Below are 24,142 nucleotides of genomic sequence, written 5' to 3'. Positions count from 1 at the left end.
AAGTTCAAGGTCAGCCTGGTCTACATGGAGCAGCCGGGATTACAGTGAGAGGTGTCAGAAAACAACAAACGCAAAACACAGAGTGGAAAAGGACAGAGGGACAAAGTCTCTAAGATCCATCTAAGCATCTTATGTGGGATAGAGACTTGGTAAGTGCTTGTTGCTCAGTGTGTGTGTGCTGGGAATTGAACTCATCGCCTCCTGTGTACAAGGCAGACACTCTACCAACTGAGCTATATCTCTAGCTCAAGTGGTCTTCAGAGTCCTTATTTCCTAGTGTTCAACAGTTGATGTGTGTAGTATTATCAGTTCTATAAAATAATTCCTTTAAGAAAACATATCTTGTTTGAGGATGTCTTTACTTTTTGTGTGTTCATAATGTAAAGCCTTCCTCTCCTTAAAGAATTATATGCTTAATTTCTTCAAAGATTCCTTTTCTTCCTGACTTGTCATTAAATATCTCTGTATAAATTATCCTTTCTTTAAAATTTATAAATAATTCTATGTATTCTTCCCCCAGAGGCAATGCCACTTGCTTTGCATATGGACAAACAGGTGCTGGGAAAACCTATACCATGATAGGAACTCATCAAAACCCAGGATTGTATGCTCTGGCTGCCAGAGATATCTTCAGGCAGCTGAAAGTCCCCCAGTCAAGGAGGAGCCTCTTTGTGTGGATCAGCTTCTATGAGATCTACTGCGGACAACTTTATGACCTCCTCAATAGACGGAAAAGGTACCAAATAATAGTGAGAAGCAGTTGGACTGCACATCACTGACCAGGGTGCCACAGGGTTATTTGGATCACATAACTTTAATGAGAGGCACTTTTGTGAAATGGCAGACTCTTGCATGTTCCCTAACCTTCTCTTCCTTTTTCTGTTTTGAGATCATCTGGCCGTCCAGTCCTGTCTGGTACAGAACTTGCTGCTTTGCCTGGGAGCCTTGACCTTGTCATCATCCTGACTCAGCTTCCCAAGTGATAGAATTAAAGACCTTGCCACTGTGCTTAGCCTGAATGCATATTGTTTAAACGGTTCATTCAGCTAGAGGAAATTGTAAATTGGCCATCCATGAATATCTTTGCAGTGTGGGATTGAATCTAGAGCCTGATACATGCTTTACAGTCATTCTGCCACTGGAAGTCCATATTTTCAGTTCTCACTAATCTATAAAACAACAACAAAACGCTATCTTAGTATCACTCAAGACTCCTCCCTTTTTTTCTTTGAAAAAGATTATAATTTCAGAAAGTAAAAAAAGCAACATTTACTTAAATATTTTCCTTTTAAATAATGTTAGTTTAAACTTAATGACAGTTTTCTAAAATTGCCCCCCAAAAAAGCCTTTTTTCTTCACATCCAACTTTATAAAAATATTCATTTATTTTTATTGTGTGTATGTGGGTGTTTTGCCTGCATGTATGTCGTGTATGTGAAGCCTGGTACCGATGGAGGCCAGAAGCAGCCATCAGAATCCCTGGAGCTGGAGTTACAGACAGTTGTTAGCTGTGTGTGTGTGTGTGTGTGTGTGTGTGTGTGTGTGTGTGTGTGTAGAGGACAACTTGTAGGAGTCATTTTTCCACCATGTGGTTCTCAACCTTCCTGATGCTGCGACCCTTTAATGCAGTTCCTCAGGATGTGGTGACTCCAATCACAAAATTATTTTTGTTGCTATTTCATAACTGTAATTTTGTCACTGTTATGAATCATAATGTAAATATGTTTTCCCATGGCCTTTGCTGTGAAAGGGTGATTTCTCACACACACACACACACCTGCAAAAGGGTTGCAGCCTCACAGGTTGAGGACCACTGGTCTAAGGGATGGAACTCAGATGATCAGGCTTGGTCGCCATCCCACTGACCTACCTTCAGCTTTTTGTTGTTGTTGTTGTTGTTGTTTTGTTTTATTTTGTTTTTCAAGATGGGGTTTCTCTGTGTTAGCCTTGACTGTCCTGGACTCACTTTGTAGACCACGCTGGCCTCGAACTCACAGAGACTCACCTGCCTCTGCCTCCCTGAGTGCTAGGACTAAAGGTTGTGCCACCGCACCCAGCTATTTTGATGTTTTTAAATAAGATATTTTGTAAGCCAGGTACAGCAGCACATATCTCTCTTCCCAGAACTTGGAAGGCAGAGGCATGAGGGCCACTGCATGTTTGAGGCTATCTTGGTCTGTATAGTGAGTTCCAAGCTTGACTGGGCGCTGGACTAAGACTTTGTGTTTTTTTGTTTTTGTTTTGTTTTGTTTTTAAAAACAACAACAACAAAAAACCCCTAAACTAAAAAGATGAGTGAGATGGCTTAGTTGGTGAAGGTGCCCGCTACCAAGCCTGACAGTCTGGATTTGATCCCTGCAGCCCACATGATATAGAAGCAGGGCCTTCTAAGCCTGATATGCTAAATTTGCTACTGCTGATTTGGGGGGGAGGGTGATTCCAGACAGTTTTTCTGTGTGGTCCTGGTTGTCCTAGAACTCATTTTGTAGGCCAGGTTAGTCTCAAACTTAGAGATCTCCCTGCCTCCCAAGTGCTAGGACTAAAGGCATGTGCCACTATGCCCAGCTTTAATTTGCTTCTTAAACTAGTAAATAAAGTCTAAGGGTTGTTAAGTAAATTCTGCTAAATTCAGAAAATATGTTGTTTTCATAGATTTACCTTAAAAGGGACACACACACAGATACATATATATAGGTTTCCCCTGCCCCTTTCCCCTAAGACAGGGTTTCTCTGTGTAGCCTTGGCTGTCCTGAACTCACTTTGTAAACCAGGCTGGCCTCTGAACTCACAGGATCCACCTGCTTCTGCCTCCCAAGTGCTGGGATTAAAGGCATATGCCACCTAAAAGTGTGTGTGTGTGTGTGTGTGTGTGTGTGTGTGTGTGTATGTGTGTGTGTGTGTGTGTCGTATATGTGAAGGAGCTCACAGAGAGTAGAAGAGGATGCTGGATCCTCTGGCACTGAAGTTACAGGTAGTTGTGAATCACCCAACATGGGTCCTGAGATTCAAACTCGGGAACTCTGGAAGATCAGCAAGTGCTCTTAACCACTGAGCCATCTCCATCTTGATGCATGTGTATCTGTGTGAGCATACTAGGCTGGCTGTCTGTTATGAACCTTCCTGGGGTGAACAGCTCAGAGTCCGAATCCAGGTGACATGTTGAGGAGCAATATGAGGGGGTTGGTTTTGTCTTTTGTTTTAGAAGTGTGAGCATTTTGGTATGTTTTCTGAGAGCATGGGCACAGGCAAGATGGTTTTCCTCTTACTATTCTGTAAAGTTTGGAAACTTGCAATGAAGCTTAGATTGAGAAAAAATATTTTTTGTTTGTCTTGTTTTTCAGACAGTGTCTCACTATGTATCTCTTGGTGGCCTAGAATACACTATGTAGACCAAGCAGGCCTTGAATTCACAGAAATACACACACACACACACATACACACACACACACACACACTTTTTTTTTTGAGAAAGTAATTCAGTCTTTTTCTATATCTCTCTTTCTCTCTAATACAGAATAGAATTTCATTCATAGCCTTAGTCAGTATCTTACTAAAGGGTAAAAATAATTTTGAAATATTGAGCAGATTTAATACCTACTTTTGGTATACCTGATTTAATGTTGGTGGCAGTCTGTAGTCATTTGTCACCCTGTTTCAGATCTGAGTGTTCAGATGCAGCATCCCCTCCCTTACCTTCTTAGAAGAATTACCGGAGTGAGACTTAGGAGGCTGAGGCAGGAGGATCACAAGTTGGAGGCCAACTTGAATTACATAGTGAGACCCTGTCTCAAACAAAACAAAAATATGTATCAGCACTCCTGTTACAAATTATAAAAACAAAACCCCACTCCTACTGTCCTTGTTTAGGGAAACCATTGGCTCAGATAACTTGGAAGGCTAGGACGGCTTCATGGATATTCTGCTCCATCGCTCGGGGATAACGATGTGGCTACTCTGCATCTCTCTGTGACTTGTTAGCTTCTTCTTGAAGCTAGTTCCTTTTAGGTACAAAATGGCGGCGGTGGCTCCCTGGACCTCATGCTTTCTCGTCAAGACAGCATCTAACAAGGAGACCACAACTTAAGTTTAGCAAAGATCCCGTATCCACCACTGCACTAGTTATTAGCCAGGATGCTGCCATCCAGGGGTTGGGATATACCCACATTTTACGTTCGTTCTTTTGGTCTTAGTCAAAGATACTGAATTGTTTACACGGCAGAACCACCTCAGTAGTCTGAAGCTGGGGAGGGGAAAGCAGAGCCACACTGTCCAAATGACAGAACCCCTATGTGATGGGAGAGCGGTGGACACGCCCAGCGTCGTGCCAGCTAGACACACCGGCATCATGTCAACTACGGTCTTGTATCTGCAGGCTCTTTGCTAGAGAAGACAGCAAGCATGTGGTGCAGATAGCCGGCCTTCGAGAACTGCAAGTGGACAGCGTGGAGCTCCTCTTACAGGTAATTCCTCCCCGTCCTCACCCACAGAGCAGCCTCAGCCCAGGGGAAACAGTCCATTTTGCTTCCTAGCAGGTGTGATGGTTCAGATCAAAGTAGAGGGCGAAGACACCACTTCACACTTGTGACGTGTGAGCCACCTTATGAGGATAGCTTATTTCTCCACAGTGCCATAGAGTGATAGGCAGGGCATGTGGCACAAAAGCAAGCATGACAAAGATGCTCATGGCCAGCTTCGAAGACTCTGATGATATTCTCTGTGCCAGTGGGTTCAGGAGAAAGCTGCTAAAGGCAAGGGCTCTTACGTTAAATAAAAACTTATTAAGCAGTGCTCTCACATGCTCTCAGAATCCAAAGAAATGGGAAATTCCCTTTCCCAAGGCAACTAATTTTATTAGTTTTTATGTATGCTTCTAAGAAATTTTGAAGTCTGCTTCTTTCTTAAAAGCTATCCATTTGTTATAACAAAAGCAGTATTTGCTCACTGTTAAGCACTACAGAAGTATATGAACAAAAAATAAGAGCCCTTTTACTATCCGCAGCATACACAAACACTGACTCTGTGATTGGTAGTTGTTCTTTGCTTGTTCAGAAGTCATTTATTGATTTATGTACAAACATCTTTCTAGTGAGCCTTCTTCTAGTGACCCTTAGCCTGGCTTTCTTGGGGAGGAAGATGCTGGGGATCAGACCCTTGTCTTATACACACTGAGCAAGTACTCTGCTGCTGAGCTCAACCCCCGGCTTTATATTAGATCAGTCATGGACCCTTTTCTTCACTTAAAAAAGTAGCTTAACTTTTTTTTTCCAAGATAAGGTCTTGCATAGTTCAGGCTGGCCTCCAACTTATGTTCTAACCTACTGTTCAGGGTGACCTTGAACTTCTCACTTCCGCCTCAAGGGAAATGAATATATGAAGGAGCCACCATACAGAGTTCTTTGTTTTTTTTTGTTTTTTTTTTATTTATTTATTTATTTATTTATTTATTTATTTTTGAAGCAGGGTCTCTGATGTTATCCCTGGCTGTCCTGGAGCTCACTGTGTAGATCAGGCTGACCTCTTATCTGCCTCCCTCTGTCTGCTAAACGTTGGCATTGAGTGTGTGTTCTGCCTCACTCAGCTTTCGTTATGTTTTAATGTTAACTACAAATGTCTCCTGAACATTTAGCTGTCTAACATTTGGCTGGAGTTTTTTTTCCAAATACCTTGTGATTTAAGTAAGATACATATTATAAAGCTCATCTTCCAGATGAGCAAACTAAAGCTAAGGGCCAGCTTCCAGCCCCGAGTTACCAACTCTGTAGCAACACCCTTTTCACTGTACTGTACTATTTATAGTAAGTACAAAATTTTTAGGGATCAGTTTTTCTTAAGAAAGTAAAAACAACACTCACTGGATTAATATGTTTATGGTATATCTTCTGGATTGTTTGCTTAAAATTGACTACTTACAGAGCTGTGTTTACTCACATAATAGGGTATTTGGTTAATTTTGTTACTGCTTTTTCAAAACAAGTATTAAGAATTGCCAGTAGGGGGCTGGAGAGATGGCTCAGATGTTAAGAGCACTTGTCTGCTCTTCCAGAGGTCCTGAGTTCAATTCCCAGCAACCACTTGGTGGCTCACAGCCGTCTGTAATGATGAGATCTGATGCTCTCTTCTGGTGGGCAGTCACACATGCAGGCAGAGCACTGTATACATAATAACTAAATAAGTCTTGGAAAAAAATAGAATTGCCAGTAATGGTGGCTCATTCTTATAAACATAGCATTTGGGAAGCTGAGACAGGAGGATCATAAGCCAGGCCATCTGTGCTATAGAGTGAAACAAGGAGAGGGTAGTTGAGGGGGAAACTTGGTTGTATTGGAGCTGGAGAGATGGTTCAACAGTTAAGAGTACCCATTTAGACAGCCCACAACCATGTGTAGCTCCAGTTTGTGAGGATCCCACACCTCTGGCCTCCCTGGGCACCTGTTCTCAAGTGCACACACCCACACAGATACACATAACTAAAAATAAAAATAAATCTTAAAAATACAGTGTGTGAAATGGTAAGGTGACTAATAACTAGTAATATCTTAGTTTCTGAGTTTGTTTTTCCCAAGATAGATAGGTAGATTTGGCTTATCTGTGAGGGCTGAGATTACATATTTGTGTGCCAAGTGTCTTGGGATCTAAAATTTGAAGTAAGCAACTGTGTGGCCTTTGTAGCAGATCACCTAAGAGTCCCTTTCTAGTGATTACAAAGGCAAAGACAAAACACAGAGGGTGGGGGCTCTGAGCATTCTCAAGCTGCCCAGAGTCTCTGCTACAGTCAGAAAGAAAATGTTTCCCACAGATGTATTCACTGCAGTCTTCCTGGCCCTGCCTCCTCCAGGCCTTCTTTCATTTGTTTAGGAGTTTGAGATGATCTAGTCCTTGGGATTCTTAAATCAGAAAGGAACAGACACTATGGGGAAATCCCTTTTCCTTGGAGCCACAACTGTGCTGCTTCCTTCTTGTGGTGCTGGGGACCAAAACCAGGGCCTCCCACATGCTAAGCAAGCACTGTCCACTGAGCCACACCACCAGTCCCACAACTGCTTAAAGGGCAGTCTGGGTCATATGAACCTCTCTTGGGAAAGTATATGGCATTGTCTTATGCTAAAGTATTGTTCCTTTAGAAAGTGTGAAGGTTTTCATTTGTTAGCTTGTTATTGTCTACAAACTACAATCAGGAAGGCAGGAGAGATCAAGGAGGAAAGTCAATATAAACAATGGATACCTGATGTGGTTACTCTCATACACATTTATTGACTTGAGACAACAGCACTTGCTTACTTAAATGTCACACCTACACTTTCTCAGATGTCGGTGTTCATGCCCACCTAGGTATCACCTATGTGCTTGTTAAAGTGTCGTCGTCAAGTGTTACCCTCAGGCTCACTCCAGCATGGCCACCTGATATTGCCTGCCCAACTGCCAGCTTTGTTTTTCTTTTTCTTTCTTTCTATTTTTTCTTTGTTTGTTAGTTTTGTTTTTTGTTTTTCGAGACAAGGTTTCTCTGTGATAGCTTTGGCTGTCCTGGACTCCCCTTATAGGCCAGGCTGGCCTCAAACTCACAGCGATCTACCTGCCCCTGCCTCCCAAGTGCTGGGATTAAAGGCGTGCACCACCACGCCAGCTTCAGTTTTTTCAAACAGGATTTCCCTTTCTTATAGAAATTTGTCCTCCTAGGACTGTCTGACTACCTGCCTTTATGGAAAACTAACTGCCTCAACATATTGCTCAGATTTGGATTCAAGATTTTTTAAAAATTTTATGTGTGAGTGTTTTGCCTCCATGTATATATATGATGGGAACTGAGACTGGATCCTATATAAGAGGAACAAGTACTGGGCCATCTCTCCAGCCCCCTCAAGTTTTTATTTTTGTTTTGGTTGGTTGGTTGGTTGGTTGGTTGGTTGGTCAGTCAGAGATTTCTTAATTTAAATCATTCCAACAGATTTTAAAATTTTATTTTTATGTGTGTTTGTGTGCATGAATACCATCTCAGTGCAGGTGCCCACAGAGCCCAGAAATTGTCAGGTACCCTGGAGCTGAAGTTACTGGGGGTTGTAAGTCCCCACCTCACCCATGGTTTAGTGGCTGGGAACCACACTTGCTTCTCTTCAAGAGCATCATGTCCTCTTGGGGACTGTCTGTACACAGTGCCACTGCTTCTCAGGTCAAGGACAGCATGCGCAGCACTAGCCACTCAAGTGCTGTAGAGACCAAACCAACGCCATTTTGTGTTCAGGGCCTGAGCACTGACCACCCCTTCTGCCCTAGGGAGAGCTGCAAACATACAGCTAGTAACCATTCCTAGGAGCTTGAACCCGGAGCCAACCAATCAGAGCTACAGGTCACAGTGACCAAAACAAATGAAAAATTCCCTCCTGCGGTCTGGCCCTGGTTCCCCAGCCAATCCGCTTAAAGGGAAGCTTTCTTGTACCCTTCTAACCTATCATGTAACAGCAAGGCTTGGACACGGGGACACACACACACACACACACACACACACACACACACACACACACACACACACACACACAAACCCTGCAGCTTTTTCCTTTAAAAACTCCCTTCCCCTAGCCCTAGGGGCAGCCATCTTCCGTCCTCACAGGGTGCTGCCGGCTCAGGCTCTGAACTGACTGGGTAATTTACATCCGGCTGATTCCTGGTGGTCTTCGGGGGTTTCACAACGTGGCCATTACAGTGCTTGCAGTGCTCTGGCTCAGGAAACCTCAGTGGTTAATGTCTCATGGCCAGATAAAGATGGAGGTTCTGGCTCTCCTTCCCATTCCCCCGTTTCCTTCTTTTCTTTTTAGATGTGTACTGAGGAACCTGTGGCATCTCTGATGATTTACAAAACTATATTCCCATATTCTGATGAAGACAACAGTTTGTTTTAGAAATTTACATACAGATGTCAGGTCTTTCTGTCTTTGGAAAATTGCTATTGTGATCTTACCATGTTCTGGTCATACTGTGTGCTCTACATATCCATCTTTTTAGTTCTCATAACTTGGTTTTAAACAATGTCTTACTATATAGCCTTGGCTGATTGGGAATTCAACATGCTGACCAGGTTGTTACTTTTGGCAGTCCTCCTACATGCCTCTGCAGTGTTGGCGTTAGAGGCATCTGGCACCATGCATGGTGCTCCCCTGCTCCCAATACTGGAGACTGAACCTAGGATCGTGTGCATGCTGGGCAAGTGTGCTACAATGAATAGCACCCTGTCCAACTCTCATGTAATCTGTAGCAGTGTGGTAGTGCTGAGGTAGAAGGAATATGAGTTTATGAGTTTGGTGTTGGCTTGGGCAGGTTCTAGATGACACTGGGCTACATAGCAAGCTCTTTTTTTTTTTTAAGATTTATTTATTTATTTATTTATTATTTATTTATACAGTTTTCTGCCCACATGTATGCCTGCACACCAGAAGAGAACACCAAATTTCATTATAGATGGTTGTGGGCCACTACATGATTGCTGGGAATTGAACTCAGGACCTCTGCAAGAAAAGACAGTGCTCTTAACCGCTGAGCCATATCTCCAGCCCCTGCCCTTTTTAATTTTTATTTTATGTTCATTGGTGTTTTGCCTGTATATATGTCCATGTGAGAGTGTCCATGGATCCTCTGGAACTGGGTAGAGTTAGAGACAGTTGTGAGCTGCCATGTGGGTGGCTGGGAATTGAACCTTGGTCCTCTGGAAGAGTAGACAGAGTTCTTAATAAGCCATCTCTCCAGCCTCCCATAGCAAGATCTTTAAACAAACAGTGATAACAAAAACAGATAATCAGTCATGGGAACACACACCTTTAATCCTAGCAATAAGGCAAAGGCAGGCAGATCTTTGTGAGTTCAAGGCCAGGCTGGTTTACAAAACAATTTCCAGGTCAGCTAGGACTACACAGTGAGACCTTTCTCAAATAAATAACTAAGAAGTAAATAGGAAAGTATATGAAGAAAGACATCCTGATGTCAGCATCTGACTTCCATGCACACTTGCGTGGGCAAGCACACTTCTACATGCTTATCACTAACACACACATACAACCTTAAAGAAAGAAAAATAGAAAAATACATTTTAGCAAGCTATCTTATAAACTGGGTGATTTAAATACTATCTTAGTTATTTATCTCATTTCTGTGACAAAATATCTTTCAGCTCAAGGTTTTATAGGGTTCAGATTGTGGTTACTTACCCCCATAAACTTGGGGGGAAAACAGAAGGTGCAGCAAAGAACAGGTTCATGCCACTGAGGAGAGAAACCAGAAGTAGAGACAGGAAGTGGCCAGAAATAATAGACTCAAAGGACACACTCCCAGTGACCTGCTTCCTCTCGCCAGGCCCCACCTCCTGAAGTTTCCATAAGTTCCCAAAATAACTCTACCACCTGGGGACTAAGTGTCCAGGTCATGAGCATATCGGGGATATCTCCTATTCAAATCATAACATTCTGCTCCAAAGGCTGTGGCTGTTTCATAATACAGATGTTTTTATTTTATCTCTCCAGTAGATCCCCAAATCTCCTCCCCCCCCCCCCCCCGCCTTTTTTTTCAACACAGGGTTTCTCTGTGCTGGAATTAAAGGCAGGCACTGCTAGATCCCCCAGTTTTTTTGGTTTTTTGGTTTTTTGGTTTTTTTTTTTTTTTTTTTTTTTTTTTCATTTTTGTTTTCCGAGACAGGGTTTCTCTGTGTAGCCTTGGCTGTCCTGGACTCACTGTACAAACCAGGCTGGCCTCGAACTCACAATGATCCGCCTGCCTCAGCCTCCCTGAGTGCTGGGATTACAGGCTCCACATGGCCTTTTCCAAAAGCTGGCTTTGCTCTTTTCCTGCACCTTTCCTCAGCAAACACCTGGCTTTTTAATACAGGCTTTATGACTCAAACTCAAGCTTGCATGACAGATACTTTACCAAATGGGTCATCTTCCCAGCCCTCGGTTCTTTTTAACGGCACTAATTTGTTTAATAACCCCACCCTCCTTACTCACAGCTTTCAGCTCACTCCTCTAGTCCAGCCAAAATACATGTTTTTAAACTCCTTCTCTGCTTTTTGTTCCTGGTTGTTACTATAAATCTAGCTGAAAACTGCTACAGCCTGAATACTGTGCTTTCTTTTTTTTCTTTTCTTTTTTTCAAGACAGAGTTTCTCTGTGCAGCCCTGGCTATCCTGGATGCCATGCCCGGCTAACTGTGCTTTCTTGAACATCCCTGTCAATTTAAGTCACCTTTAAGTTTGTCCTCTTGCCAGGTTTCTGGGCATCAACAAAATATAGACAAATTCTTACCAGAATGTAACATGAATGGCTTCTGGTTCTAGTCCTAATTCCAGTAGTGTCTTTGTCCTCATCTGAAATGCATGCAACAGTCTTTACTGCCTGCACTCCTTTCAGATTTCTGTCCCTCTGAACTCCCAGAATCGTGCTGTAAGTTCTCTGCTACAGCGTTCTAGGACTTTGTCCCATTCATCTCCTTTTTTTTTTTTTAAGGCAGGGTCTCACTATGTAGCCGTGGCTAGTCTGGCACTCACTATGTAGACCAGGCTGGCCTTGAACTCACAGTGATCTGCCTTTCTTTGCCTTCCAAATGCTGGCTGGTATTAATTAGTGAGAAATTCAGGCTGGAGAGATGGCTCAGAGCTTAAAAGCACTGACTGCTCTTCCAGAGATCCTGAGTTCAATTCCCAGCAACCACATGGTGGTTCACAGCCATCTGTAATGTGATCTGATGCCCTCTTCTGGCCTGCAGGTGTACATCAAGCAGAGCACTGTACTCTTTAATCCCAACACTTGGGAGACAGAGGCAGGTGGATCGCTGTGAGTTCAAGGCCAGCCTGGTCTACAAAGAGAGTTCCAGGACAGTCAGGGCTCTTATACAGAGAAACCCTGTCGGGGGTGGGGGTAGGGGGCGGTGCAAAGAGTGAGAAATTCTTTCTGTTTTTGTTTCTGAGACAGGGCGTCAAGTATACCAGGCTGGTTTCGATTGAGCTTGCCATGTGGCCTTAAACTCCTGATCCTCCTACTTTCACCTCCTATGGGATAGGACGACAGGTGTGTGCAGTGTTGGGATCAAAACCACGGTGGTTTGGGGTTTGTTGTTGTTTTGTTTAGGGGAGTTGTTTGTTTTCTTTTTCAGGAGACAGGGTTTTTCTGTATAGTCTTGGCTATCCTGGAACTCACGGAGATCAGCCTGCCTCTGCCTCTCCAAGTGCTGGAATTACAGATGTGCGCCACTAAAACGCGGACTTTATACATGTGGGCAGGCACTCCACCAACCCTACCAATTGAACTATATTCCCAGCCCAGACTGTTTTGCTTTGTTTTGTTTTGTTCTTTTGGTTTTTTTGTTTTTTGGTTTTTTGTTTTGTTTTGTTTTGTTTTGTTTTGAGACAAGGTTTCTTCATGTAGCCCTGGCTGTCCTGGACTTTTCTCTGTAGACCAGGCTGCCCTGGACCTCACAGCAATCCACCTGCCTCTGCCTTCCTAGTGCTGGAACTAAAGGCGTGCACTACCACACTTAGCCAGAACTTATCTTTAATTAGTTGGTTTTTTGTTTTTGTTTTTGTTTTTTAATTAAAGCACCTGCCCCTACTTGACAGAGTATTTTGCAGTTTGTCGTTGAGTTAATGTCTGTATTTGGACTCTTAATTTGGAAAACTTGACTATGTCCAATATACAAATTAAAATTCTAGGAGACTGTGGGGTGATATGTTCATATAGGACTATATTTTCATTGCTTGGAGGCTGGGGCCTGAGGCTTCTCCTCCCCTCCTCCACTTCTTTGTGGCCGAAAGATCCCAGTTAGTCTTGACTCCCAGACAGAGGTAAAGGAGTCCTGGAGTCAAGAGAAGTTAGAGGGATATGAAATAACCCCCTTCCCTGCCCTGAATATCAGGCTTGGCTCCTTCATGCTGCACCCTGGTAGAGCAGGTGGATGTGATGCGTCATTCTGGGACTGTCATTTCTGTCCTTTGCTTCAGTCACTAAGATAGATGAATGCTGAGACCTTGCTTTGGAGCCAAGTTTTACCCTGGGGATCTTAGTTAGGCTAGATCCATCAAAGATATTAAAGAGAGTGCATAAGATGAAGAAATAAATTAGCTCTTGAGCCATCGAATGCTCTCGCACAAGCTTAGTATTCTACATTGTTCTCGCTGCTGTTGGTACTTACTCTGTATGATTTAGTGTCTGGGCAGCCTTCCACCTGGACATCAAAAACTGCAGTATGCTAACAAAATTACATGCCTGGTCTCTGCTGCTTACTTAGCCAACTCTCTGGAGCCAGCGGACTTTGCTTTCCCCCAGGGAGGTCATTCTATGGATTTTATTTTCAGGTGATCTCAAAGGGCAGCAAGGAACGCAGCACTGGGGCCACTGGTGTCAATGCAGACTCCTCCCGCTCCCATGCTGTCATCCAAATTCAGATCAAAGATGCAGCCAAGAGGACATTTGGCAGGTGAGCTGGAACTATGTGGAGAATTACATTGTCTGTTTTTCCATCTGTGACTTTGAGGTATACATGCTCAACATGGGACACCCTGCCACCTTGGTTCTTACTGCAGGAATAAAGAGTAGTGTTGTTAGCCCTGAAATAAATCATTGTATAAAGTGCCATCAGTTGATTAATCATGAAGTAATGGCCTATTGTTGGCCAACCCCAAGTTATTAAAAGGGACATTGATTGCTTCTAACGTGAAACACAGTATCAGCAGAGAAACAGCAAGGAATGCATCTTGGAGAGATTGCAGGCCATAAATGGGGGTGGGAGAATCCATTCTTCTTGAAAGAAGACATAAGACAATTGGATGCATTCATTGCTTCCTGGTGCTATCTTAGCAAACTCTGCCGTGCTGATGGATGAGCCTGTCCCACCTCTGAGTAATGAGTCGTCCTCTTCTTTTTCATCCTTTCTTGTTAGAAAACAGCCAATAAAACTTTCTATTTAATTATCTAAGTAGTCACCTAAGTGATCTGCATTATGGTCGGTTACCAGGCCTTGTGGGGAAATGCTTTATTAATTTCAGTCATACTTCCTCACCAATGAGTAAAGCCAATGGAAGTGTCTAAGTAAACAGTGCCAGCTCCAGCTGACACATCAGGGTCTTGTGATGTTGTTGGAAAGCTAACAATAGTGTCTTTTCTTTCCTGAGGATGAGCTGTGCTCCATCTTCCTGAGGTTACAAAATGTCAGCTAATATGGAAATAAACCAAAGCCCTAAAGAAGTCATTTCTGCTGTGCCTTTTTTCTAGGATCTCTTTCATTGATTTGGCTGGGAGTGAGAGAGCAGCAGATGCCAGAGACTCAGACCGGCAGACAAAGATGGAAGGCGCAGAAATAAACCAGAGTCTTCTGGCTGTGAGTGGCTCGGAATCTAAAAATCCCTTTTTAAAGAGATTTTGCCCTAACATGAAACCAGTTGGTAATGCTGGGTAGAATCAGAGGGGCAGCACGCACTCTCTCGTTTGACATTGACATTGGATGCCCTGAGCTGGACTACATGTCCAGGTGGCCTCTTGAGAAAGCTTTTTCCTATTCCCTAAAATTTGAACTGTACCTCAAGGGTATAAATGTGGAAAGTAGTATATCTCTTAGATACCTGTCACTCAGTTTCAGTGGTTATCAGCAATTGGAAAACTTAGCCAGGGCCAGGAAGGTGGCTTAGCAGGTACAGGTCCTTGCTGCCCAGCCTGACGTCTTGGGTCCAGTCTCCAGGATCCACATGCCAGAAAGACAACAACTCACACAAAGGTGTCCTCTCAGTCCACATCGTGCACCACCACACACATGCACACCCAGAACAAACATAAAAACCTAAGACTGTAAGCAGCCCTGCCCTTCCCATAGCTGGATCACTGTGTGAGTACTGTGTGCAGGTCAGTGGAGAGCTTTTGGGAGGTGGTCAGGCTTGTGTTGGCAGGAGCTTGTGCCCAATGAGCCATCCTGGCAACTCCTGGTTGGATTAAAGGAAACCCTATTCATCAAGCCATTTTATAAGTACTCCATATATCTCAAAGGGACTCTTTATTTTTTTAATGTATCTATAATAAAATATCATACTTTTAATGTTACCCCTTACTTAATAAGTATTTTTAAGTCTCATTATCCCATAACTGTCTTTTCACAACTGACTTACTGAAGATGAAGACTTCACTACCCTCTGTCACTTTCCCCTGAGCTGCTTTGTTTTCCTGTATCAGCACATACTTTTTAAGGGGAGGGATCACACACCTGTAAGTCCTCCCACATCTTAGACATGGATAACTACATCCCATTTTGATGTTTAATGTGTTAGTCTATTATCTAGATTTCCTACAAAGTGGTTAAGATTTGCTGTTCCATATGTCTAGGTGTGACTGATTGTATACGGGTGTCTCGCCTATGTGTACCATGTGTGTGTACAGTGTGTGCAGGCGGAGGCCGGAAGGCATTGTGTCCCCTAGGACTGGAGCTACAGATAGTTGTGAGCTACCCTGGATCATTGTTATCCAAACAAAGCACACAGAATATCATCTGGGACTGATGTATCATGACGAAGGATCTTGCTGAGCATGGTTGTGCACACCTATAACCACACGCCAGCGCTCTTAACAGCCTAGCACGGTTATGCACACCTATAACCATACACCAGTGCTCTTAACAGCCTAGCATGGTTGTGCACACCTTTAACCACACGCCAGCGCTCTTAACAGCCTAGCACGGTTGTGCACACCTATAACCACACGCCAGTGCTCTTAACAGCTGAGCCATCTCTCCAGCCCCCAGTGTAGCTAGTCTTAAGATGTCTCTAAAGTAAAATACAGGATTTTGAAATTTTGTTATCAAAAAAACATATAAAATATCTCAGTAATATATTTATTATATTGCAAAGTAGTACTTTAAAGAAAATAGTTAAATAAGGATGTAATTATCATTTATTCCACCAGCCATGGAGTGTACTTTTAGTGTTCCTGTATTGCCAGTCAGTTTGGCTTTCTCAACTCCGCATGGCAACTTTAGCAAGTACTCTGACTTGCAGATGAGGATGAGGATGCAGGTGCAGATGGGTTGAATGAACTGGTCAAGTGCCCACAGTCTCTAACCAAAAGTGTGTGACTCAGATAACGGTCAAGCATAGTCCACCGGAGTCAGATAACCTCCCTCGCTACAGTCCCTCCTCTTTAAAAGGCGATGGTAAGGGCTATTGAGATGGCCCACACTTGCCACAAAAGCCTTGACAGCATGTGCAAGAAAAGAACTGACTGCACAAAGTTGTTCTCTGGCCTTCACATGTGCACCACACATAAATACCATATGTACAAGCATGTATGTATGTGCACATACACTAACAATAATAGTATTAAAAGGGAAAGGAGATGGTAGTGTGAAGTAATTGTTCAGTACGTGTCATAGGTTTCTGTTGCTGACTCCATAACCAGAGGCTTGCTCCCCCTAGTTTTCTCAGTCTTCCTTCCACAGCCCAGGCCTGCCAGCCTGCAGTGGCACCAGCCACTGTGCTCTGGGCCCTCCCACAGCAGTCATTAATCAAGAAAGTGCCCTAAAGCTTGTCTCTAGGCCAATCTGTTGGAATAATTTTCTCAGTTGAGGTTCCTCTTCCCAAGTAGCTGTAGCAGCTAGAGCTAGAGTCTAGGTTATGTTAAGTTGACAAAAACCTAACAGGATAGTACCTTTCTTCCTCTGATGCTCCGATTTCTCCTTCCCCAGTCAGTTCCTATCCAAATCTTGAATTTATACCTATAGGTGTACATGGATGAGGGGGAGAGGGAAGTAGCTTAGGTGTGTTCTCTCCCTGAGCACAGCCATAGTTGTGAAGAGACAAAGAACAGGTAAGCCAGGATTACCACTGCCTAAGCTTGGCCTCAGGGCCGGAGGTGGCTTCCTGGGTTCCTCAGCCTCACTGTGGAGTCAGAGTTAGTCTAGGATTGCAGCCTTGGAGTTTGGGGTCCTTAGCAAGATAGTGCAGGATGGTGTTTATCCATTCTTGCCTGAGTGTGATTTGGCTGTTTGCCTTTACAGAGTCTTGAGGTTTGTTTTTATTTTTTTATTTATCTGTATGTGTGATGTGTGTATGACACATATGCTTGGGCGTTAGATCTCCTGGAGCTCGATGGTGCTCACAAGTTGTTGTGAACTGCCCGGTGTCAGTGCTAGGAACCAACCCTGCCCTCTGGAAAAGCAGCCACCACTCCTAACTGCTGACTCTGCTTTATTTAAGAAAACTAAGCTTCTAGGCCCGGAGAGATAGCTCAGAGGTTAAGAGCACTGGCTGCTCTTGCAGAGAACCTGGATTCAATTCCCAGCACCCACATGGTGGCTTATATATACCATGGTGGCCATCTATGCCTCCAGCCCCAGGGGATCCAATGCACCAGCATGCTGCCCCAGGCCTGTTTCTCCCCCCGCAGTGTCCAGGCTGAACTGGAAGGAATGAAGCTTAGCTGGGGTGGGTAGGTTAGACAGGGTCTCGGTCGACTTTGAGTGAGGGAGAACCAGTCTTCTCTGGAGATGGTTCTCCATGAAACAGCTCTCTGTATTGAAGGTGAATAGGGGCTGTATAAACCTTGGGGAGTGGGCAGGATTTTCGGGTGAGTGTACATCCCTGGCTGGGGCTGAGCTGCTGGGAATGCTTCATTTGGATGGAGAGGAACTCCAAGTGCTTGCTGGACATACCCTTATCAGGAGAGAGGAAGTTTAACCTGAAACCTGGCTACCTCAAGGGTGGCTGAGGTGGGGGATGTGCACTGGGACAGAGGCCCAGAGGAGGAAAAAAGCTACCCTACGCTTGCCAGTCTCACGGGTTTGGACACGTCTCGCTCTGGACTAGCCCCACACCAGCATACATGTAGGCAAAACACTTACATACAACGAAGAAAAAGAAACTTTAAAGAAACTTGTTATGGATGTAACATCTGACTGTACCTCATTTTAGTGTCCTATTGATGGGCCTTTTACTCTCCCACTTTACAGCTGAAAGAATGTATCCGAGCACTGGACCAGGAACATACCCACACACCTTTCAGGCAGAGCAAATTGACTCAGGTAAAGTTAAACAGAAGCCTTGAGTTTGTTTTGGTTCATTCATTCTTCCTCCGTTACTTTGTTAATTTAGTCAGGCATCCACTACTAACAAGCCTGAGGCTAGCTTGGTGTGGTGGTGCCCGCCTTTAATCCCAGCACTCAGGAGGCAGAGGCAGGCAGATCCACTGTGAGTTCAAGGCCAGCCTGGTCTACAAAGTGAGTCCAGGACAGCCAAGGCTACACAGAGAGACCCTATCTTGGGGGGAAAAAAAGGTAAATATTATATACAATTATGAATAACTGTGAATACAACAATGAATTAACTTTCTATATTATGAGAGTATATATGAGTTAATCATTTACTATTTTTATAGTTTTAAAACTATACCATGTAGAGTGTGGGGAGGAAGTTGACATGGTTGTGTATGTCTGTCAGCCTGGCTACTCAGGAGAGTAAAACAGGAGCACTGCTTGAGCCAGGGGTTTGAGTTCAACCTGGACAATATATCAGGACCCCACCCACCTCAACAACAGCAACCCCACCTAGAAAAATAGCACAGGTATTAGCTGTGATTGTTCTGGGGGCAGGGACTAAGGACTGAGCCCTCACATTCTAGGCACGTGCCATACCACTGAGCCATAGCCCCAGTTTACATTTTTGTTTTGAGATACACATCTCCTTAAGTTGTACAACTTGGCCTTGAATTCACTTTGTAATGCAGACAAGTCTTGAACTTGGTATCTTCCTGCCTCAGTCTTTTGAGCATCTAGGCTTATAAGCCTGTACTACCAGGCTGTCGTGTTTATTCTGAGTAATAGAAATATAGGAACCTTTTGCTTTCTGTTGTCTGAAAAATGATTATAAATCAGTTCTATGAGGGATTTGCCTAGGAAGAAAGAGACGTGAAGGTAGTTGTATTGTTTTGAGCTTCTTTCAGTACTGGGCCTGTACACAGTGGAAGGTAGACTGGGACTCAGGAGGCCAGGAGGAATAACGTGGATGGAACCTGTAGCCCCACCTTAGTCACAATCGGTGATCTCTGGACTAAATGTGACTTCTGTTCAGTTACGTGTATGTGTACATGTACACACGGGAATGTACTAGAGTGAGTGCAGGTACTGCAGAGTCTAGAAGAGGGTGTCTGATCCTCGTCACTGGAGTTACAGACAGTTATGACCCACTTACTATGAACTGAACTTGCATCCTTTGGAAGAGCCAGAAGCACTCTTAATCAACTGAGCCATCTTTCCAACCCCTGAGTGTTCCTGCTCAAACATGATTTCAGCCAGAGACACAGGGCACTATTCCTGACTCTGCCACTGAATTTTTGTTTTAAAATAAGTTCTCATCTCCAGAAAATATGCTTCTACTTTTAAAAAGAATAATTTCAACTCTACATATAAAGTAGAGCCAGACATGGTAGCACACACCTTTAATCCAAGTACTTGAGAGGCAGAGGCAAACAGACTTCTGTGAGTCTGAGGCCAGCCTAGTAGTGAGTTTCAGGCAAGCCAGAGCGACATAGTGAAACCTTATCTCCACCTAGAAAAAAGTGCAGTGGAGGGTAAAGTGTGCCCACACACCTAATCAGTTGACAATGGAAGTTACAGTCACAGTAGTGTAGAGAAGCTCCCACTTCTGGACCTTCACCTGGGCAAAGCTTCACTAGACTTCTTAATCTTACATACAAAAATGCCCTCTTTTTAAGTCTATTTTTACTTAATATTTATTTGTATGCAGGGATTGTATATGAGCATGAGTTGTGCTCATGAGTATATTCACTCATGTTCACACAGAGGCCAGAAGACCTCAGGGATCCTGATCTGTCACTCCATCTCTGTCTCTCTGTCTCTCTGTCTCTCTGTCTCTGTCTCTCTCTGTCTCTCTCTCTCTCTCCTCCCCCTCTCGTTTATTTATTATGTATACAGTGCTCTGCCTACATGTAACTCCTGCAGGCCAGAAGAGGGCACTAGATCTCATTATGAATGGTTACAAGTGGGAATTGAACTCAGGACCTATGGAAGAGCAGCCAGTGCTCTTAACCACTGAGCCATCTTTTCAGTCTAATGTATTTCTTCTTTTTAAAATGTCTTTTGTGAATAGAGCAAGCGATGGCAAGCATCTTTACACATAAGTAGTTCACTGTTCGTTGCCCTGTCTCCTGCTTTGGACAGGTCCTGAAGGACTCTTTCATTGGCAATGCCAAAACTTGCATGATCGCCAACATCTCACCAAGCCACATAGCCACGGAGCACACATTGAACACCTTGCGCTATGCTGACCGGTAAGTTGGCTCAAGGACATCAGGTTGTGCTTAGGCAGTGATGGCAGAGGCAGACGGATCTCTGAGTTCAAGGCCAGCCTGTTCTACAAACAAATAAGTAAATAAGGATGTTAGGTTGTGTGTATAGGTCACATGTGTTTGTGCACATCCCTCTCAGATACTTAGTGATCTGACATTGAACTCTGCACCCTTCTTGGAGATACTGTCCTAGCATTTTGAAAAGAATGGCCTAATGAACCATCCTTTTGCATGTGTGCCAGAAGACAGACGCCACGTGTCCCTATTCAAGAACTGATCTCCATCAGTGTAGCTTTTTGTGTCTACTACGAAATGTGTGTCAGGCTCAGAAAGCGTCTCTTTCTGCTGACTTCAGCATTGTTTATAGGAGCATGTAGGTCCAGAAAGGACCAATCTGGACATGTCAAAAAAAGGTAAAGGCCCAAAGAGTAGGAACTTTCCAACAGCGTATTAAAAGTTGGTGGCAGAGATAGCATCTCTTTAAGAAAAATCGCAGGGATATGTGGATGTCAGAGGACATCTTCTGGTAGTCAGTACCCTCCACCATATGAATCTTGTGTCAAACTCAGATCGTCATACTCGGCCAGCAAGTGCTGAGCCATCTCGCTGGTCTTAAAACTAGTGTCCATTAATTGCTTGGTCAAGCTACTCTCTGAAGAGACTTTGGTATGTGTCAGCATCACCCCCATTTCTACTTACAGTTAGTCTCTTACAGAAGTGAGGACATTCAAAAAATGTTTTAGATTATCTTATGTATGTGTTTGGCCAGTATGCACATGTGTGTGCTCCCCATGTGTGCCTGGTGCCAAGAGTCAGAAGGCATCAAATTCCCTGAAACAAGTTACAGAGGGCTGTGAGCCACAATATGGGTTCTGGTGGGTCTTCTGCAAAAGCAGCCAGTGCTCTTAACCTCTGAGCCATCTCTCCGGCCCCCAAAAGAACAAGCATTTTTGATTGCCATGACTGGGGAAAGGTGCTACTGGCACCTAGTGGGTAAAAACCACAGATGTTACTAAACATCTCCAATACACAGAGCCTCTATAATAAAGAATTTCACCCAGTACAGAATGTCAGTAGTGCTAAGTCAGGGGGTGGTAGAAACACATCTTTCCCTCAGTGGGACCAGCACAGTCTGTTCCTTTTTTGTTTTGCTTTCTGAACTGCCCAGAAGATGTAGAGGAATTCACCTTCCCAGAGAAGCCTGGCCAGGTGTTGTGTGCAGGACAGTAGGACAGTAGTGGACTGTGGGTGAAGAGTGGTGAATTCCTGAGTTGGCCCATTTTCAGGAGCCAGGCAGGCTCGGCATGGTCGTAGCAAGGTTTGACTCCTAGCTTATCCCTTAAGTGCGACTGTCGTGATTTGCAGACTCTTCAGTCGTATGTTGTTGTGTGCATGCGTGTATCTTAGGAGATGCTCTTTTAGTTCACGCTCAACGGTAGTACTTGTGTTAAAGGAGAACATGACTTTCTTTCCTTTTTGTTCTCTACCAGAGTAAGAACGAAATCCTTGTCATACTTTCTTTGTTTGTTGTTGTTTAATCCCCTGGAAGCTATAGGAAAGGAGTCACAGATACAGACGGATATACACTTAACGCCAAATGGTTTTTGCAGGGTGAAGGAACTAAAGAAAGGCATTAAGTGTTGTGCTTCAGCTGCCAGTCAGAATCAGACATCTGGAAACTCCTCTCCAAAACGAATTCAGAGCTCCCCTGTCACTCTGCCAGGAGACAAGTGTTCCCCCAAAAAAGTTAAACTGGGGCTTCAGCAGTCACTCGCTGTGGCCCCAGGCCCCACAAGAGTTAAAGCCCACCCTTTGAGCAGCCATGCTCCCAACATCCCCTTTGCCTCTGGGCCTAAAACCCCTGGGAAAAGGAGTAGCTCCCAAGGAAGTCTTGCCCTAGACCAGGACAGGCAGACTAGCCCTTGCAAAGGAACCATGAGATCTGGCCATTCGATCAAAAAGGGAGCAGAGTCAACACCACCGTGCTCTGAGAAAAGTCAGATTGACAACAAGACTGCTGTTGCGTGGGAAGGCAGGGCCTCAGGTCCAAGAGAAGGCCTGCTGCGCGCCAGGCTGCCTGCCAAAGGGAAGAAGGTGCAGCCAGTGCAGAAGCAGCTGCTGCCCCGCGCTTGGCTCCTTAGCAACAGCTGCCACTTAGAAGCCAGTCAGGACAGCAAGGTGGGCACTACTGCCCCTGAGGCTTGGACAGACCCCCTTTCCCAGCAGAAGGAAAGGGAGGAACATTTGCGATTTTACCACCAGCAGTTCCAGCAGCCACCCCTCCTCAAGCAAAAGCTAAAATACCAACCACTGGAGAGGCTTTTATGCCAGCGGAGACCCTCAGAGGGTCGGCTCCAAAATGAAACTGTTTCTCCCCTCCACTCTAACCCTGAAAGCCATGATGGCGCCCAGGCTGAGGATCCCGATGACAGTGATTTCAGTGAGGATTCTTTCTCACATGTCTCCAGTCAGTCAACCACAAAGCAGAGAAGCAACGTGGAGAGCCGAAGCTCCTTCTTCCTCCATCAAGACAGGAAGTGCAGCCCTGAGGAACAGATGGCAGAAAGGCAGCAACGTCTGCTTTTCAGCTCTGAGACGGGTGGTGATAAGAAGAGGCCAGCTGACAGCTCCGTGTGTTCCAGGGACCCCATCATCAACCACAGAAGAGGAACACTCAGTCAAAGCCATAGCCCAAGTATGGTGTGCTCAGACTGTGCTTCCACAGGGCCTTCTCCCAAGGACAGGTGGGCCCAGAAACCCTCCTCTGCGCAGGTAGATTTTGTGCATCACCTAGAAACCAGTGGAGCTCAAACATTTGCCATCAGACTGGAGGCCTTCAGAAGCGAGGTTCCTGTGCAGGCTGAGGGCAGCTTTCCCTCTCCACAGAACAGGCTGTCTTTCCCACTATCCCACGTGGCAGTTTCTGGCTCTCCAGACCAAAGACACAGAGTTTCTATGCCATCGAGAGATGTCAGTGAAGACAGAGTGACTCAGACGCCAGGAACAGTAAACAGCAGTGCTCTCATCCAAGAAGACGCTAGTGAGCAGTTACTGACCTGCTCTGCAAATGCTTCTGGACTCATGGCTCCTCTCACTATGTCCCTCCTGGAGACCCCCAGTCATGAGGACCCTTCTGACGTGGAGCACACTGCACAGGATACAGCTAGTCCTGGTCTCATGGCTGAGGTCATAGGAGGGCCAGCAGTGGGACACACAGTATCATCCTTTGATCAAGAGGCCGCCTTGCCCGTGTCCTCAACAACTGCATGTCTATGGCTATCCTCATCTCCCCCTGACCATCGGCCTAGTGGTGATCTTCCACCTCTGTCTCCATCACCCATCCATCAGCATCCCCCTGACAAAGTACCCAGTAGGGAGGCCTGCCCGAGCAGAAGGCCTGCACTTCTGCCCCAGAATCATGTGGGCGATGAGCCCTATGACGACGATGCTGAAGAGACTGAGCTGGGAGGCTCCTTGGCATTCCCAAGAAAGCCCTTCTCCATCCTACATGCTGGGAGTCCCCATGCTACACCTGTGCTCACCTCATGTACAGGAAGTAGTGATGGAGTTGACCATCCCTGGGCCCAAGAGAGAAAACGTCCTACAGGAATTAGCTGGCCAGACCTTGTTTCCTCCACAGACCCCATCAAGCCCTGTTACAGTGAGGACATCTCATGGCTCACACGTAGGCCAATCTCAAGGTGCTTAGACTCAGACTCTCCTGTAGTCCCCAGCTGCTCTCTCAAGACCTCGGGGTCACTCTGTCCACTTACACCAGAGCAGGCACAGTAAGTTTAACTTTGATCTTAATATTTGACCCCCAGGCGGGTGGT

General features: G+C 44.8%; 1 protein-coding gene across 2 annotated transcripts in view; it reads left to right on the top strand.

Moving 5' to 3' along the window:
* Nucleotides 1-24,142, top strand: part of KIF24 (kinesin family member 24) — a 36,573-nt gene that overhangs the window by 8,918 nt on the left and 3,513 nt on the right. For both annotated transcript variants that reach the window (XM_084775499.1, XM_084775500.1), the window contains exons 5-11: nucleotides 521-736; nucleotides 4,373-4,460; nucleotides 13,325-13,446; nucleotides 14,241-14,346; nucleotides 17,956-18,027; nucleotides 20,182-20,291; nucleotides 21,920-24,097. In XM_084775499.1, the coding sequence (XP_084631625.1) occupies nucleotides 521-736; nucleotides 4,373-4,460; nucleotides 13,325-13,446; nucleotides 14,241-14,346; nucleotides 17,956-18,027; nucleotides 20,182-20,291; nucleotides 21,920-24,097 (2,892 nt within the window). The remainder of the gene's footprint in view (nucleotides 1-520; nucleotides 737-4,372; nucleotides 4,461-13,324; nucleotides 13,447-14,240; nucleotides 14,347-17,955; nucleotides 18,028-20,181; nucleotides 20,292-21,919; nucleotides 24,098-24,142) is intronic.

The sequence above is a fragment of the Acomys minous genome, assembly GCF_964271855.1.
Source record: "Acomys minous genome assembly, chromosome: 1".
NCBI classification, from domain to species: Eukaryota; Metazoa; Chordata; class Mammalia; order Rodentia; family Muridae; genus Acomys; species Acomys minous.
This window is presented reverse-complemented; position numbering and strand designations above follow the sequence as displayed.